At 43.0% G+C, this 16484-nt stretch overlaps 1 protein-coding gene across 1 annotated transcript in view; it reads left to right on the top strand.

The window, feature by feature from the left end:
- Positions 1-15780, top strand: part of TRMT11 (tRNA methyltransferase 11 homolog) — a 30549-nt gene extending 14769 nt beyond the window's left edge. Inside the window, exons 10-13 of the mRNA XM_079970801.1 lie at positions 433-505; positions 5912-6043; positions 7609-7729; positions 14344-15780. Coding sequence (XP_079826927.1) covers positions 433-505; positions 5912-6043; positions 7609-7729; positions 14344-14475 — 458 coding nt within the window. The 3' untranslated portion in view covers positions 14476-15780. The remainder of the gene's footprint in view (positions 1-432; positions 506-5911; positions 6044-7608; positions 7730-14343) is intronic.
- The last annotated feature ends 704 nt before the right edge of the window (positions 15781-16484 follow it).

Below are 16484 nucleotides of genomic sequence, written 5' to 3'. Positions count from 1 at the left end.
GTGAGATAAAAAAACCAGGCCATAGTCTGCTGGAATTTTTTTTTTTTAAGAAATAAAAAGGCTACAGGGTGGTGTTGGTACCCTGGCTATCTAGAAGCCAAGCAGATTTTTCTGCGACAGACTTCCATGCTACTATAAAGAAAGCTGCCTCTCTCCCATCACCGTTAGCTGTTTCTCTGATGGCTGCAAGATGTGGAGATGCGCCTATTCCTGAATGGATGCGGCTATTCATGTGTGGGAGAAGGCATGGAGGGCTTTGAAAAAGTGTCTTGAATTGGGCTGAAATGAATCTGAAACCTCTATAGTTAGCATAGTTTCAGGCTCCAGGGATCAGGCTTTGTCTTGAATGCTCACTGTTGCCTTCAGCCCCAGCTAGAGTTTCTGAACAGGTTGTACTGATGGATACGTGTCGTACATTCTTGATCTGCGCAGCTCCATACGGCATACGAGAAGCCACCAGAAGAACCGGTTCGCAGAAGGAAATGGCAAAGATGGCAGAAAGAGGGTAGGTAAACGGTGGGTTGAGAACGCAGGTGTCCAAATAGAAAAACAGCTGTGGCTTCAGAAGCATTTTTGCATATTGCTAAACATCCCAGCCTTCTGCCAAACCAGCAACAAATCCGACAGGGCTGTTTTTAGTTAGGTTGCTTGTATGTATGTAGCAACCACTCTGTCAGTTTGTCTCGTGTTTTTAAAACACAGGGATTAGGAATCTGACTACTACATGTTTCCCATATGGAAAATGGGGAGCCTCTTTCATTCTGATTTTGACATCAGAGTCTGGCACCTAGTGTGCATCTTGATGCAGTTACACAGTAGCAGGTAGAAAACTGGTGGGGAAAGTTGTTCAGTAATGTCAGTGGAGGTTTCCTTCTGAACCTTAACCCCATGCCTCGCCACTATGATGTGATAACTTTTCGGACTTGGGATAGCAGGTAGCAACCCTTTTAGTGCCTGAAATCCCAAATATTTTAGTCTGTCTCTATTGTTGTGATGGATATATCATTATATTCTTGTACAGTCGTACCTTGGTTTTCAAACGGCTTAGTTCCTGAATGTTTTGGCTCCCAAACATCACAAACCCGGAAGTGACTGTTCCGGTTTGTGAACTATTTTTGGAAGCTGAACGTCAAACGGGGCTTCCACAGCTTCTGATTGGCTGCTGGAGCTTCCTGCAGCCAATCAGAAGCTGCTATTTGGTTTGTGAACGTTTTGGAAGTCGAACAGACTTCCGGAACGGATTCCGTTCGACTTCCAAGGTATGACTGTATTTCATTATTTTTGTATGTTGCTTTATGACTCCTTCAGGCTGTGTGAAGCGATAAATGTAATTAATTAACTAAACTAATACAATGTTCAGTAAGTTATGAGGACAGTGCCTGCTGCCTGCTGCCAAATCAGGGTTTGTTATGGCCCAGTTCTATATTTCACATTATAATCTGCAGCCTATTGTGATGGTGCATTGCATTAAAACTTGGACAGAAAGGCAGTTTGTGGATCGAGGGCCCAACCCCCGATATGTGAAATAAACACACAAGGACACGTGATATAAGGTTAATGGGCAAGAAAAGGCCACAACTTTATTGATTACAGCAGTGAAAAGGTATTGGCTTAGGCATTGGATGACTATAGGAGGTGGGTTTATTCAACAGTAGGTGGAGCCTGTTGATGCTAATACAACTATAGGCTCACCCCCTGATGTCACTGAGGGTCGTGCCATGGCCTCCCGCCAAGCAGGCATCGGACGGAATACACAACCGCCAGATTCCTTTAACGGAATAACCCACGGTAGATAGCATAGGCGATGGCCACACCTAGCCCTTGACACACATGAATCCAATGCCTAACCGCCACCCGAGCCACAAAGGGGCTCGCCGCCAATACCCTCACAGCTGCAACCAATCCCTAATGCTACTAATGACGCTGTCCAACCAGATGTCACTCCCAATGTCTGTTAGATGAACTCCGTCATTCCGGTACATGGCTTTGTCGCCGATCCGGATACGGTCATGATAAATGACTCGCCCATTCATAAAGCGCACCCGACGGGCTACCGCCCGGTTCAAGAGTTTCCTGGTTTTTTCAATGGCCATACAGCTCTGCGCACCGCGCCAGACAATTCTTTTCAAGAAGGAGGACCAGAACACCATTGTTCCGGGGCACAAGGCCGCGATCGCCTCCAAGTCTCTTTTTATGCTCCAAAACAAGTCCATGCTTCTCCTATTGGCCAGGTCATTCTCTCCCAAGTGAATGATAAGGATGTCAGGAGGGCCAAACATGGCAACTCTGTCAATCAGCAATGGCATAAGCTCTTCCCACCGCATGCCGCGTCGTGAAAACCAGGAAACTCGTATCCCAGGAGGCAAACCAAGATGATGGGTAAGGCCGCAGCTGACCGCCCGAACGCGGGCCCAATGGACTATACTGTGGCCGCAAATCCACACACTGCCCTTGGAAACAACTGAGAACGAGAGGAAAGGAGAAAATGGGTAAGTAGATTCAGTGTCGCAGATCGGATACTAACGTATATAACCCTTGTAAGCATTGGATTTCCAACGACCCATTTCCTTAATCCTATCTGCCCGCAAGCCCAAGCATGCGGCTGTTGAGGCAGCGCCGATCCTAAAGGAGTGAGCGGCGTAATCCCGGGAAGCTAAACCGCAAGCCTCAATCGCTTTGCGGAGAACCCTTGTGAATTGGTGTCTCAATAAGGGTGACCTGTCTTCGTGAACCAACAGTGGACCCTGACCTGCCGGTCTGAGGCAAAGATATCGCCTAGTGTCCTTTACCGGGCATGGGCCCTGCCCCCCGGACGCTGTGAGTTTGAGAAGGGCACCTCTACCAGCTTGGTCAGTTTTGGATTGACGTATGTGCACCATCATGCTCGTCTCAGACAGCTGCACATCTTCCAATAGGAGGCCACGCATCAAGCCGTTTGCGCCACTTTCAACTACCACCTCGCCCACTCTCAGGGCAGCAAAAAAGGTGATAGCATATGCCGCGGAAAAAAGGCGGGCCTCAAACTTGGACCAACAGATTGACCTAAGTTTATTGCGTATCTGAGAGAGCAACCCATAGGAAATCGGCTTACGGCCCTCGGCCCTAGGGGGTTGCAACTTGCTCCAGCCCTCAATAGCTCTGCGGATCAGGAAGTCACTGCAGGGATCGCGGGAGAACGTGGCCTTAGCGAAGAAGCTAATGGCAGCTACATGTATTTTTAAGGTTTTAGGCGCGCGGCCCAAGTCATCAAGGTGTGAAAGGTATTGTAGAACGTCGTCAGTGGTGGGAGGTACATTAGGTGAAAGCCCCGATGACCCAGACCTGAAGCCCAAGAAATCGCACCAGGCCTTCTTGTAAGACCTGAGAGTGGAGGGTGCAATAGACGCTAATACTCCCTTAATCACTTTGCGCCTCCAACGTTCCACAGGTGCTCCGGAAAGGGTTCGGGTAACAGCTGTGCTCCAGGTGCCAGGGACCGGAAGCGAGACATCTGAAAGCGAGATAAGGCATCTGCTATATCGTTATTGACCCCCGGTATGAATTTGGCTGAGAAAACTATATTGTACTCAAGGCACCGGAGGACAAACGACCGCAGAAGGGAGGAGACCCTCGCAGACTGGGAAGACTGCCTCGCCAGTATGTTCACCACTGCCAGGTTGTCGGTTCTGAAGCACACCCTGCGATTTAGAAACTCTTCCGTCCAAATGTATACTGCCACTACTATCGGAAAAAACTCGAGAAAAGTGAGATCCCGCGTGATGCCCTTGCCCTGCCACTCCGTTGGCCAACGCTGTGCGCACCATCGACCCTTGAAATACAAGCCAAAGCCCAGGGATCCAGCCGCATCGGATTGGACCTGAAATTCTGAGGACAGGTTAAGAACGTCCTGCCAAAGGGATACCCCATTATAGCGTTCCAGAAATGTCATTCAAACCTCTAGATCATCCTTAACTGTCTTTGGAAGACGGACCCTGTGGTGTGGATGTGTGAGACCCGCTGAGAGCCTAGCTAGGTGGGAACAGAATGGGCGTCCAGGGGAAACCACTCTGCACGCAAAATTGAAATGACCTAACAGAGATTGTATCTGTCTGAGGGTGATTTTCCTCAATGTGAGGGTAGCCTGAATCATTTCCCTAAGGGTGTCTATTTTATCTTTAGGTAGGCGGGATGATTGGGCAACCGTGTCCAGCTCTATACCTAAGTATGTGAGGCACGTAGCCAGGCCCTCCGTTTTTTCAGCTGCGAGGGGAACCCCCAGGTCCTGGGCCAGAGCTGAAAAGGCCCTGAGTAGTGAGGCACATTCCCCGGTGTTGGGCTTACCCACGAAAAGAAAATCATCCAGGTAGTGTGTGACCCCCGTGGCACTAGTTCGAAAACGAAGGGCCCAGTCCAAGAAGGTGCTAAAGGCTTCAAATGCCGAGCAAGCTACAGAGCAGCCCATCGGCATGGCCTTATCTACGTAGTATTTCTCCTGGAATTTGAAGCCCAGCATCCAAAAATCGTTGGGGTGCACTGGCAAAAGGCGGAAAGCCGATTCAATATCACACTTTGCCAAGAGTGCCCCTTGACCAAAACGCCTAATTAATTTTACTGCCTGATCAAATGTGGCATATTTCACGGAACTTAACTCTGTTGGGATGGCATCATTTACCGACCCCCCTTTCGGGTAAGAAAGATTGTGAATGAGCCTAAACTCCCCAGGTGTTTTCTTGGGAACTATGCCTAACGGTGATATATGTAGATTAGGTATAGGAGGACTATCGAACGGACCAGCTACTCTCCCGGCGCTTACTTCTTTAGCTATCTTCCGTTCTGCAATTTCCGGCCTATCCCTAACAGATTTCTGATTGGGTGAATCTTTTGCTATCAAGGAACCTGTTACTGGGATTCGAAAACCGGTGGAAAAACCGTCCTGAAGATAAGAAGCCGCTTGTTTATCTGGATAGTAGGATAGGAGATCACAGAGTGGGGCTAGCTTAATCGGGGAAAATGCCAATTCAGAAACTGCCTTATCTTCTGTTCCCGGTCGCGGGGGCTCCCCTGGAACTGGAGTGATGGAACCCCCGGCCCCCACGAAAGGGCTGCTTTCCCCTCTTAAAGCAAGATGCCGCGGGATGGGCCCCAGCGCATCTTTCACATTCGTGCGGATATTTACAGGCCGGCCTTTGGCCTGTAAATTGGCCTGAAACTGATCGCTGCGGGACGACGACGACTGAGGAGGAGGTGGAGCTGGCCCCGCAGCATTAAGCTGCTAAACACGCCCCCCGGAGACACCTGGCTGGCTGCCTCCGGTAGGCGTGGGCACCAGCCAGGTAAGGAGGGGCGGGGGCTATGGCCCCTGGCCAGGAGGTGGAGCTCGGGCTCCCGCCCACAACCACTCCCCTCTCTTCCAGGGAGGAGAGTCTTTTCCTGAAATTGAAAAGAAGTGGTATTGTATTGTCATTTCTCAACACAGCCTTATTTTAATATGCACTGCCTCTTCCCTTTCTACCATGCAACCACCCACACATATAATTATGTTGCCTTTAGCTTACTTTTGACTCTGATTTGGAACCTGTGGGAATTTGTCAGGCTTCAACTCTGATAATCCCTCTGGGACATGTTTCCCATCCCTGCTTTCACTATATTTTGTTTTCCCCTCCAGAACTGCTCTCTGTTTTTACCCACAGTAATAATTTTATATGAAGTTCTGGTGCAATCCTGTTTTCTTTCTGTGGCCAGCATAAATCTAGGTCATATTTCAATGTATTTTTTTAACCTTCGCAAAATTGGGAGAGAGACCTGACAAACCTGTGATGGATGCTATACGCCAGGTTCTGTTCTTATTGTGAAATCAGCATGCTGTGTTTAAATAGTACAAAATAACAATGAAGCTGCTACCAATTAGTTATTTTTTCAAAATTTTACCCAGCGCAGAAAATCACATCTCAATTTCTTCCAATTATCATCTGAGTGACATCCTTTTCGACCTGTTAAAATTTGCAGCTGAATACTTGGAACTTGGAGGAAGACTGGTCTACTGGCTTCCTGTGTATAAACCAGAGTATGTATATATTCAGATACACTGAATGTCTTTAATATGTTACATGGTAACTTCTGCAGACTTTAAGGGTGGGCGTGGTCTAGGGGAACCCTGGGGCTGACTTATCCTTAAGTGAGCACCTTCTCTCAGTCTCATCAGCATCAGAGGCACGGTTGTTGGTGACATGAGAGAGAGCCCAGGGCCTTTTCTGTGGCTGCTCCCATACTGTGGAATTCCCTCCCAAGAGAGGTGAGCTTGCCTCGCTCCTTGTTATCTTCCCACTGGCAGGCTAAGACCTTCCTATTCTGACAGCCCTTTGAAAACCAGGTCCAGATGATATTGGCTACTGAACTGATATCAGGGTAATTGCTATCATCATGCTGGCTTTAGATACATTTTGTTTTTATTTTGACTGTTGTTTTTAACTAGTTTGTTTTCATTATGTTGGATTTTATAAGAATGTTTTAAACATGTTGTGAGCCTCCTTGAGTCCCAATGTGGGAGAAAGGTGGGATTTAAAGGCATCAAACAAACAAACAAACCAATAGTTAGTGTCTGCAGGGTACCATAACATATCTAAAAATAATACATGGTAAATGCATAAGCTAGTTTAGCATGTAGCATTTATCTCCCATTAGCTCCAGCCAGCATGACCAGTTATCATGGAGTTACGATCCAACATCTGGAGGGCCCCAGGTTAGGAAAGGGTGTCCTAGACAGCGGTTGGGAAGCAGTAAGAATGGGGTCGTTCTCAATTAACTCTGCTGATGACATGGAATTATAGAATCATAGCATTGGAAGGGACCCCAAGGGTCATCTAGTCCAACCCCCGCAAATGCAGGAATCTCAACACATGGTCCCCCATCCAATTTTAAACCATTCTGGACGCTTCTTAGCTTTGCAGAGGTGCTAGTGGTTTTACGCTGCACCGTATACTAGCTATTATCAGAACAAGTGACAAACATTTATACTGCATATTACTGTACTGCTTGCTCTTGAATTGAGGATATATTGGTGACTGCTAAGGAATTTAGGTGTGGCTAGATTTAATTGCAGCTGAAATAATTTCTGGTGGTCATTTTTTGGGGGTGGGGGTAGTTTGGGAAGGAATTTACCAACTGAGCAGTCTGTCTTTTATCTCATTTATATCCTGCCTTTCCTCCAAAGAGCTCAGGATGGCAGTAGTATATTTGCTGGATGGATGTAGAGCTGAAAAGCAGCTAAGCATTGTATTAAGGACAGTTCTTATTGGAATGCTTGCTGGCAGACATCTTTTCATAATATCTTTAAATGGTTTGGGTGCTGAAGCGCAAGAGAAACCCACATGAAACGTCCTTTTCCTGTTTGCAGCCAAACTTTCACCTGCATCCTGTCTTTTGTTTTGTTCTCTCTTTGTGCTACACATGTGGCTGTGGATTCTGAAAGCAATTAGCATACATTGTTTCTGGGAAATTTAATAAGGCCATGAACCATGTGGAAGTGTACAGTTTAACTCAGTTTGAATCAGCCCTCTGGCTGTTCTGTTTCAGATTCACTTATTACAGTTCCTAAGCTCTTGTAGCCCTTTGACTGTTTATTTCTTCCAGATATACAGAAGAGATTATACCCCGACACCCATGCCTGAAACTTATTAGCAACTGTGAACAGATGCTTTCCAGCCACACGTCGAGACACCTGATAACCATGGAAAAAGTGAAAGATTTTGAGGTAATTGTTTTGATGGCTTTCTCGCAAAATAGCAGTTGTCAGATTCGGAACAGGTTTTTCTACTGTGGAAACGGAGGGAATTCACCGTACCAGACTCAGTGTGCCGTAAAGCGCTTTTATGAGTTGGTTTTAGAAGGTTTGTAAAAGAGTCATAAATGTCAAAACAGGAAGCCAAAGTACTTGTTGCGCTGATGTACATGGGTGGCAGTGATTGAAGGACACTTGTCTTACTTGTATGTGTGCGTTAAGTAAACTTTTTAATACTGAGGCAGGGTATTTCTTGTTCCATTTTTATTATTTCGGTTTTGAGGTCCTGTCCGGTTAGAACTGAAGTAACGAGAACGGTTAATTTTGCTGTTTCTATTATACTATGTTGCAAGATGTAGTTGCAAGCCCCTCTGAAATCGGTAAAACTTGTGTATAGAAAAATTTTTGTAAATACCTGCTAGGGGTGTAGAAGAGAGTGAAACACCTTATTCTATGTTCGTTGTTTTTAACATTGTGTTTTCATTGTCGTAACCCGCCCTGGAACCTTAGGGTAAGGGTAGGTAATCAATCATCGTCATTATCATATGCAGAAAACCATGTGTGTTACTTGGCTCTAAGTTCCCAAATAGGACCTGCTGTTTAGTCAGTATGCATAACTGATCATGCTATGTATTTTTCTGTGCCCCTCACCTTGAAGACAGCAAGCCCAGTTTAAAAGAAAAAAATACATATCTGAGCATTACTTTGCAATGCAGCATAAGGAAATAAATGTTTTCATCTTCTAAAAGGAGCGCAGTTTTCAAGCATTTTTTAGTCAAAGATGAACAACAGCTTCCAGTCCATTCCTGGCTGGATTTTAAAGTTCAGTTAGGAGGATACTCCTGCATTTTGTCTGGATTTTAGCCCTACATTCCTTGGAGCCTCTGTTCTCCCCTCAACAACTTTTATTATGTTTTGGGGTCGTCTTAATGCAGCATTAAGATAGGGCTTTGTACATGGTGAAGGGTCTGATTATCAGCTTTGAAGTTCCCTTTTAAAATAAATACATAATAATAGACCACTTAAAAAGCGACTAAAAATTCATCAGGATAAAAAAACAATTAAGATCTCAGTAAACACAAATGGAGAGAATATATCAGTAGGAATCCTTGGAGGTAGATTCTTCCTCTGACAGCAGCCCCCAAAAGAGGATGCATCCACTCCCTGGTCCATGCCAGGTGTATTTGCATGCCCCAGACGCCACATCTCCTCCCTCTGCTGCTAGACACCCAATGATTGGTCCACACCCCAAATACAGTGGGCCCCATTGACAAAAAGATTCTTTAGATTTAGATCAGTATTTAATACATTTTTAGCAACAAGCCATTATTCAATTTCCCTAGGAGGGGAAAAAAAAAGATCTTACAGCCATTTAGTTTCACATGGATCATTATAACCCAAAGAATAAATTCATGTATACTAAAAGAGAAATAAAATACAAATGAACATAATGAACAAATAGACACTTCCTACAGCTGTGTTCATAAAATACAGATGGAAAACCCTAACCAGAAATTTCACTTGCACACCCTTTTCTAGATCTGTTAAAATTTGAATGCTTTTTCCAGAGCTATTGCAATTGATTTTGCAGTTCGGAACATGTCTTGCCCGTTTAGTCAGTAAATGCATTAATTTCTCACGGCTGGCATTCCTTCTAAACTTTAACAATAATGATTGGAATAGAATTTCCTTGTAGTCTCATATCTGATTCACACCCTGTGAAGAGATATGCCAACTTCTACACCAGTATTAAATTACACAAACCCATAGTAATACTTCAAGAAAAGTTTCCTATATGTCCAGTGTTGTCGGCCTTAAGCACATTTAACAGAACGTGAATTATATGACAGAGCGTCAGCTGTTTCCAACTTTTTCTGGAAATAAGTGGCCTCCCTTTAAACTACCACACTGCTCAGATATCAAGTAAAAATGCATCCTTGCTGTGTTCTGTTTGTGACTGGGATTTTATCTGATAGTTGACCGTCAGTTCCTACCTTCATCTACAAGGGCATACCAGCACATCAATTCCTAATGCAGTTTATTAAGAGATTTTATTAAGAGATTTGTGCACTCTCAGATGTATGCATGTTCCTTTGCAGATGTGGTGATGATATTTTCTTTAAAATGGAAAGATAAATCCATGCATTATCTTTTTTTGCTTTCTTTATCCAACTTTTATACATGGAAATACCTGGTTTTTATACGTGGAAATGCATGGTAGGGACAACAAGAACAGAATCCTAAAAGTCACACTCCAAAACTTTCTCATTGCAGCACAGTAGCTCGTAAAAAAACCCCCAAAGGACATTTTAGATGGTCGTCACGAGAAGCTGTATTTGGAAGGGGAAATATTGCAAAAAATGCACAGGGGTCTGTTTGATAATGTCCAAAACATTATCCCATTGCTCGGTCCCAGTTCCTGCCAACCTAGCAGTTCGAAAGCACAAAGTGCAAGTAGATAAATAGGTACCACTTTGGCAGGAAGGTAAACGGTGTTTCCATGCAATTCTCTGGTTCGCCAGAAGCGGCTGAGTCAGTAAAGCGAGATGAGCCGCAACCCCAGAGTCGTCCACATCTGGACCTAACCGTCAGGTGTCCCTTTAACTTACTATTTGCATATACTGTTAGTGGAATAACTTCTGCCTTTGCTTCGTTTTATGGAACATTCCAAGTCCGTGCTGAACATACGGCAGAGATTAATATTCCTCGCCTTCCCATGGTCAGAAATAGCACTGAACTCAGCAGACAAACTCTTAGCACTCTGAGCACAAGGAATGAGTATTGCTGTCTTAACTATTTATATGACAACTATGATAGCACGGAAGCAGTTTCCATATATTTATGCACACATACTTATCCCGATTATACACTTCTGAACTGAGCTGGCTCCCTGTGACTTTGTCCTAGTGTAGTACTTGCTCAGATAGTGGTTGGATAGTGTTTTGGATAGTGGTGGATAGTGGTTGGATAGTGTTTTCGAGGTTACCAGCATGAGTCTGACCAAGCTGCGGGAGGCAGTGGAGGACAGGAGTGCCTGGCGTTCTCTGGTCCATGGGGTCACGAAGAGTCGGACACGACTAAACGACTAAACAACAACAACAGCAACAGTACTTGGTGAACGCTATGCTAAGGTTGCTGAGGAGGTTTTACACCACTACACCAGCTAGTTTCATCTTGGGCTGTAAATACAGTTTTGAAAGAGATTGTTTTAAAAAGCAGACTGGCTCCTTATTTCACTTGAAAATTGTATCTGTGTTGATTGATCAAATTCTGAGATCTCAGCACAGCTCAGCACAAGAGAGCCTGCTATTAGGGCAGCAAACACATAATAATCTTCCCTTGAGAATGTTTGACTGGCAGGTTGAGTTTCCTTTATATTCTGCATTCTCTCAAGGATTTAGCCACATACTTTTTTCTGCTGACTCTCTAACCTCTCTCAACATATGAGTTGTTTCAGAAATCAGACTCAGAAGCATGTGGGATGTAGTGCCTGGAGAGATGTGAGCGTTTGCAGATTTTATTCCCTTAAGTGAATTTTGCGTTTGTCTGCAGTTTAAGCTCAGGAATAATTAAAGAAGGAAACGTTTAAAAATTTAAAGGAATAAAACTGATTTATTACTACTGTAACTCAGGAATGAATGCAATGTGCATACACACCTGACTAGCAGATTGTAAATATTTATTTAAATAAGAACCTTTATTTTTCACATCAGTAACCTATTCTAAGCACTTGTATTTGAACATACATACTGCAAAACCAGGAAAACTGAAATAGAGGGTGAAAAACTGGCTTTTGTATTGCTTCTTCTTCTGTTTTGTTTTAATACATTTGTGTTTCACTATTCAGTCTCTCTTTTAAAAAACCCACTTTGCATTGCTTTGAGCAAATAAATCTGTGTAACTGCAACAGTACATCTCTTAGAGGTACACGTATGTATCTGAAATTCTGGTGAAATTAAATAAATAGAAATCATTGCCAAATTCTTCATCTTTTTTTTTAAGCAGCAGGGTTGTTTTTTGAAATAACAAAGCTAGGTTCTAAACTGCTCTTTTCAAGGCATTTTGTTTTAATTTTAGAATTTGCTAAAAAGCAAAAGGCAAAGGATAAAGAGGCAAACACTACTGGGCTTTCCCTATTAACTCCCCAGTCCGCTGTAGCCCTTGAGTATAAAATCCACATATGTTAAGTTTTAGTGCATAGACATAAAGCTACAGTGTTAGTTAGACTGTTGTACTAGTACCCCAGAGACCAGGGTTCAAATCCCCAGTCCACTGAGTGGCAGACCTTGAGCTTGCTACTGCCTCTCAGCCTAACCTACCTCTCAAGGTTGTTGTGGGGATTAAATGAGGTTGGGGAAGAACCATGTACACTACTACCATGAGCTCCTTGGAGAAGAGTTGGAATATAAAGGCAATAAGTAAACAAAGCAGTTCCGTTTATGCAGATTATAACTTGTTCATCAAACTCCAACAATGTTTTTCAACCAGACCTAAAATTAATGACTACATTTGGACACAGCAATGAATTGTCGTTAATCTTTATAGGTCATTGAAATACGCCAGGTTAATAAGCCAAGGTTTGAAGTTGGCTTGTTTTAGTAAACCAGGGTAGTCTGTGTGGTGTTCTTCAGACGTTGATGAAAGGATTGTAAATCTACCATGCTCAAGAGCTGTCAGCTGATTTATTCAAGAGTATGTATGTTGGAAGGGACGCGGGTGGCGCTGTGGGTTAAACCACAGAGCCTAGGGCTTGCCGATCAGAAGGTCGGCGGTTCGATCCCTGTGATGGGGTGAGCTCCCGTTGCTCAGTCCCTGCTCCTGCCAACCTAGCAGTTCGAAAGCACGTCAGAGTGCAAGTAGATAAATAGGTACCGCTCCGGCGGGAAGGTAAACGGCGTTTCCATGCGCTGCTCTGGTTCGCCAGAAGCAGCTTAGTCATGCTGGCCACATGACGCCAGCTCCCTTGGCCAATAAAGCGAGATGAGCGCTGCAACCCCAGAGTCTGTCACGACTGGACCTAATGGTCAGGGGTCCCTTTACTTTTTTATGTATGTTGGAAGCCCTTGCCTACTGATAAAGTCGAAAGACTGGAAAATAACTTGGCAGTTAAGCTTTCTAAAGATAAAGTAATGCCACTGAACAAGATGAGTGGTGGATCACTGCAGTCTTTCCAAACTGCACATAAACAAATAACCTTCCTACTTTTTTGGTCAGGGAAGTAAATTGGTGGGCTTAAAAGGACCTGAGGCTTAATTTGCCATGATGAACAGACTTCAGTTGAAGACCCAGACATGTTGCAGGAAGAAGTCACATAGCTAGACCAATCAAGGAGGATGGTTTTATTGCTTTTATTGTTGTTGTTTGCTCTGAGCCCGGCTTCGGCTGGGAAGGGTGGATATAAATAATTTTATTATTATTATTATTAATTATTATTATTATTATTATTATTATTATTTATTGGAGTGGAATAAGATTCAAACCTTCAAAATCTCAGTCTAAAATAGCATAGTGTCTGAGCCAAACTTTAGAAGACATCTAAAGGCAGCCCTGTTAAGGGAAGCTTTTAATGTTTAATAGGTTATTGTATTTTAGTGTTTTGTTGGAAGCCGCTCAGAGTGGCTGGGGGGACCCAGCCAGATGGGCGGGGTATAAATAAATTATTATTATTATTATTATTATTATTATTATTATTATTATTAGGAGAAACTGGGTTGGGTTTGAATCTAGTCTCTGCTGTGAACTCATTAGGTGGGTTTAAAGGTAAAGGTAAAGGTACCCCTGTCCGTACGGGCCAGTCTTGACAGACTCTGGGGTTGTGCGCCCATCTCACTCAAGAGGCCAGGGGCCAGCGCTGTCCGGAGACACTTCCGGGTCACGTGGCCAGCGTGACATCGCTGTTCTGGCGAGCCAGAGCCGCACACGGAAACGCCGTTTACCTTCCCGCTGGTAAGCGGTCCCTATTTATCTACTTGCACCCGGAGGTGCTTTCAAACTGCTAGGTTGGCAGGCGCTGGGACCGAGCAGCGGGAGCGCACCCCGCCGCAAGGATTCGAACCACCGACCTTTCGATCGGCAAGCCCTAGGCGCTGAGGCTTTAACCCACAGCGCCACCTGCGGTTTAGGCAAGCATTATTAGCAGGCTACATCACCTGCAGTGTATAGTATATAATACTGACCTACCTGCATGATTTTTTCAAGGATTGCTGAGATAATATATGTGAAACATTTGATGATAATGATGATGATTCCCATATCTGATGACAAAATTATCCCACTGATTCACAGAAAATGCATGGCAAAGCTGTCATTGTGCCTTTAGAACAACAGATTTTGTCCCTGATCCAACTACAGGTGCATTTGACTACAGCATGGGGTGGAGACTTGCAAAATTTGTGACAGTGCTGATCATATAATGGTATACATTCCATCCAAAATTACTATTTGCCATTACAACAGTTTCTAGGACCAAGCTACAAGCTTGTTTTTAATAGTTCCTTTGAGATCTTGTAGATAAATTCTGAAGAAAATTGTTGAGTCACACTGATGCAATATATACTGTATGTCTAAACAATGTATTTTAACACCAGGATGAAGACCGTGATTCTCACATATTGGACAGCCAGTACCTGCCATACAAAAGTCACAATAGCTTTCGTGAGAAATATTTCAGTGGAGTGACAAAGAGGATTGCCAAGGAAGAAAAAGACAGCCAAAAATAATTATATATATGACTAAAAGCAAAGAACGCACATCTGGACCTCAACATTATATGGATACTTCAGAGAACAAATACTGTTTTGAATTTTTTAAAAACTCAAAGCAAAAACCACAAGTTAAGAACAGTTCTTTTTCATTAACTTTGTTTATACCAGATTATTGCACAAGGTTTTTTGACCCTTATTTAATTTATTTTTGTATTTAAAGTTCAAATGATAATTGACTACATTTTTTATCACAATTTTTTTTAACCCATTACCTCTAGAAAAAACTAATAGTATTGTTTGGCTTCTTAAACTGTGAACATCTGGAAGTCTTAAATAGACATAATACAATGATTAAGATTTTTTTATTATTAGGAAGATTGATTTCATTTGTTTTCTTTTTTGTATCTGATATGCAATAAAGTCAGTAAGAATTGTTGTGCATTTTAAAAATTGAGTTGCATACAGCAGCCGTTTATCATTTCTTACCAACATTTCTGGGACCATAAACCCGCTCCCTCCCCGCACCCAGGTCTAGGATCCAGTGGCTATTAAGCCTTTTCAATCCATTATACATCTGAAGCTCATCTGTCTACTTTTGCATTTGGAATTGGAAGCTGATAAATTAGTAAGTATAAATGCGGCCAGTGGATGCTTACTAATAGTTCCTCAAATCTGGAATAAGGAATCCATAGCAACATCTTACTTTTGAAAACCATGAAACCTGTGTTCTGCTTTTTGTGCCTATCTCCCCATGGGATATTGGAAAAATACATCATTGCCAGTTTTCTTTACATCACTGTCATTTAAATTTAGTGGCTCATAACAATTCTGTATCGTTCTATGTATTGCAGGACCCCATGCAAGTTTATTGCTATATAGGTCAGTGCACATTCATGTAAGTTCGCTGGCTTAATTCAGCATCATGATGGTCAACACAACGGCAAGAAGATTTTGCTTTTCAATGAAAATTATCTGATACTCACAATTTATGGTGTCTGGAAAGCATTGAACATTGTGTTTATGACTTTTTATGTATTCAACACTCAATCTAACCTTAGTGCAAGCTAGTTGCCCATAGTTGCCAAACATGGAATAAGATTCTCAGGCAGCAGTGATGTAATCAGATAAGAATAAGTTCTGGCAATGATGAAAATTTAAGCCACACATTATTATTTCACTTTAAATTTATATACCACTCTTCATCCCAGCTTTTACAGTATTATATCAATGCTGGGTACATATGACTCTCTGGACCCCCTTTTTTTTTTACAGTTTTGGCTGTAAGACAAGAAATCATGCACAATACATAGAACATGGATATTTGGTCTCTGTATCATTCATTACAGATGGACAGATTCTCCTCTGCCTGCCAGAAACTAGTTACTTGTATAAGAGTTTATGTCTCCTAGCTGAATTGGCTCCAGCCTGCATTGTAAATATTTACTCTTGTTTCTAACCATTTTCCATGTCTCACTAGGTGCTAGCTGTACCTTTTATGTTACCACAGTTTGAAAATCCATTTCCAGTAGTAACTTGCTTATGCAAAACTTAATCATCACCACCTTTTGTCTGGCAACTGGAAAAGCTACCATCCCCTCAGCTATGTTCGTTTAGGGGCAGTTGTAATGCAGTTTTCATGGCCATGGGCAGTTATAACCTTAATTTCTGACTTGAGGAAAGCATAAATTAACGTAATATAATCAGTACTAAGGATCCTAGGTAGAAGTTCCATTTCCACTGTTGCAGAGTAACCCCCAAGGCATATCACCGTTATCAAAGAATAAGTATTTTGGCAATACAATTAATGTTTTAACTTGGAATTTTTTGAGGTAAGGTGGACAATGGGATGAATATGTGTTTGTCTCCTAGTGCTAATATGTGGCGGACTTTTCAGGGAAGGAAGAATAGGTTGGCATGAGAGAAATGGAAGGTAGGCCCTGCCTCATTTTAGTTGATTGTTTGCTTCTCTTAAACAGGACATGATAGATACAAGTCACATTTATACCACTTCTAAAATCATAGCT

The sequence above is a fragment of the Podarcis cretensis genome, assembly GCF_951804945.1.
Source record: "Podarcis cretensis genome assembly, chromosome: 3".
In the NCBI taxonomy this organism is placed as follows: Eukaryota; Metazoa; Chordata; class Lepidosauria; order Squamata; family Lacertidae; genus Podarcis; species Podarcis cretensis.
Note: the sequence above shows the minus strand (reverse complement) of the source record. Positions and strands in the feature narration are given on the sequence as shown.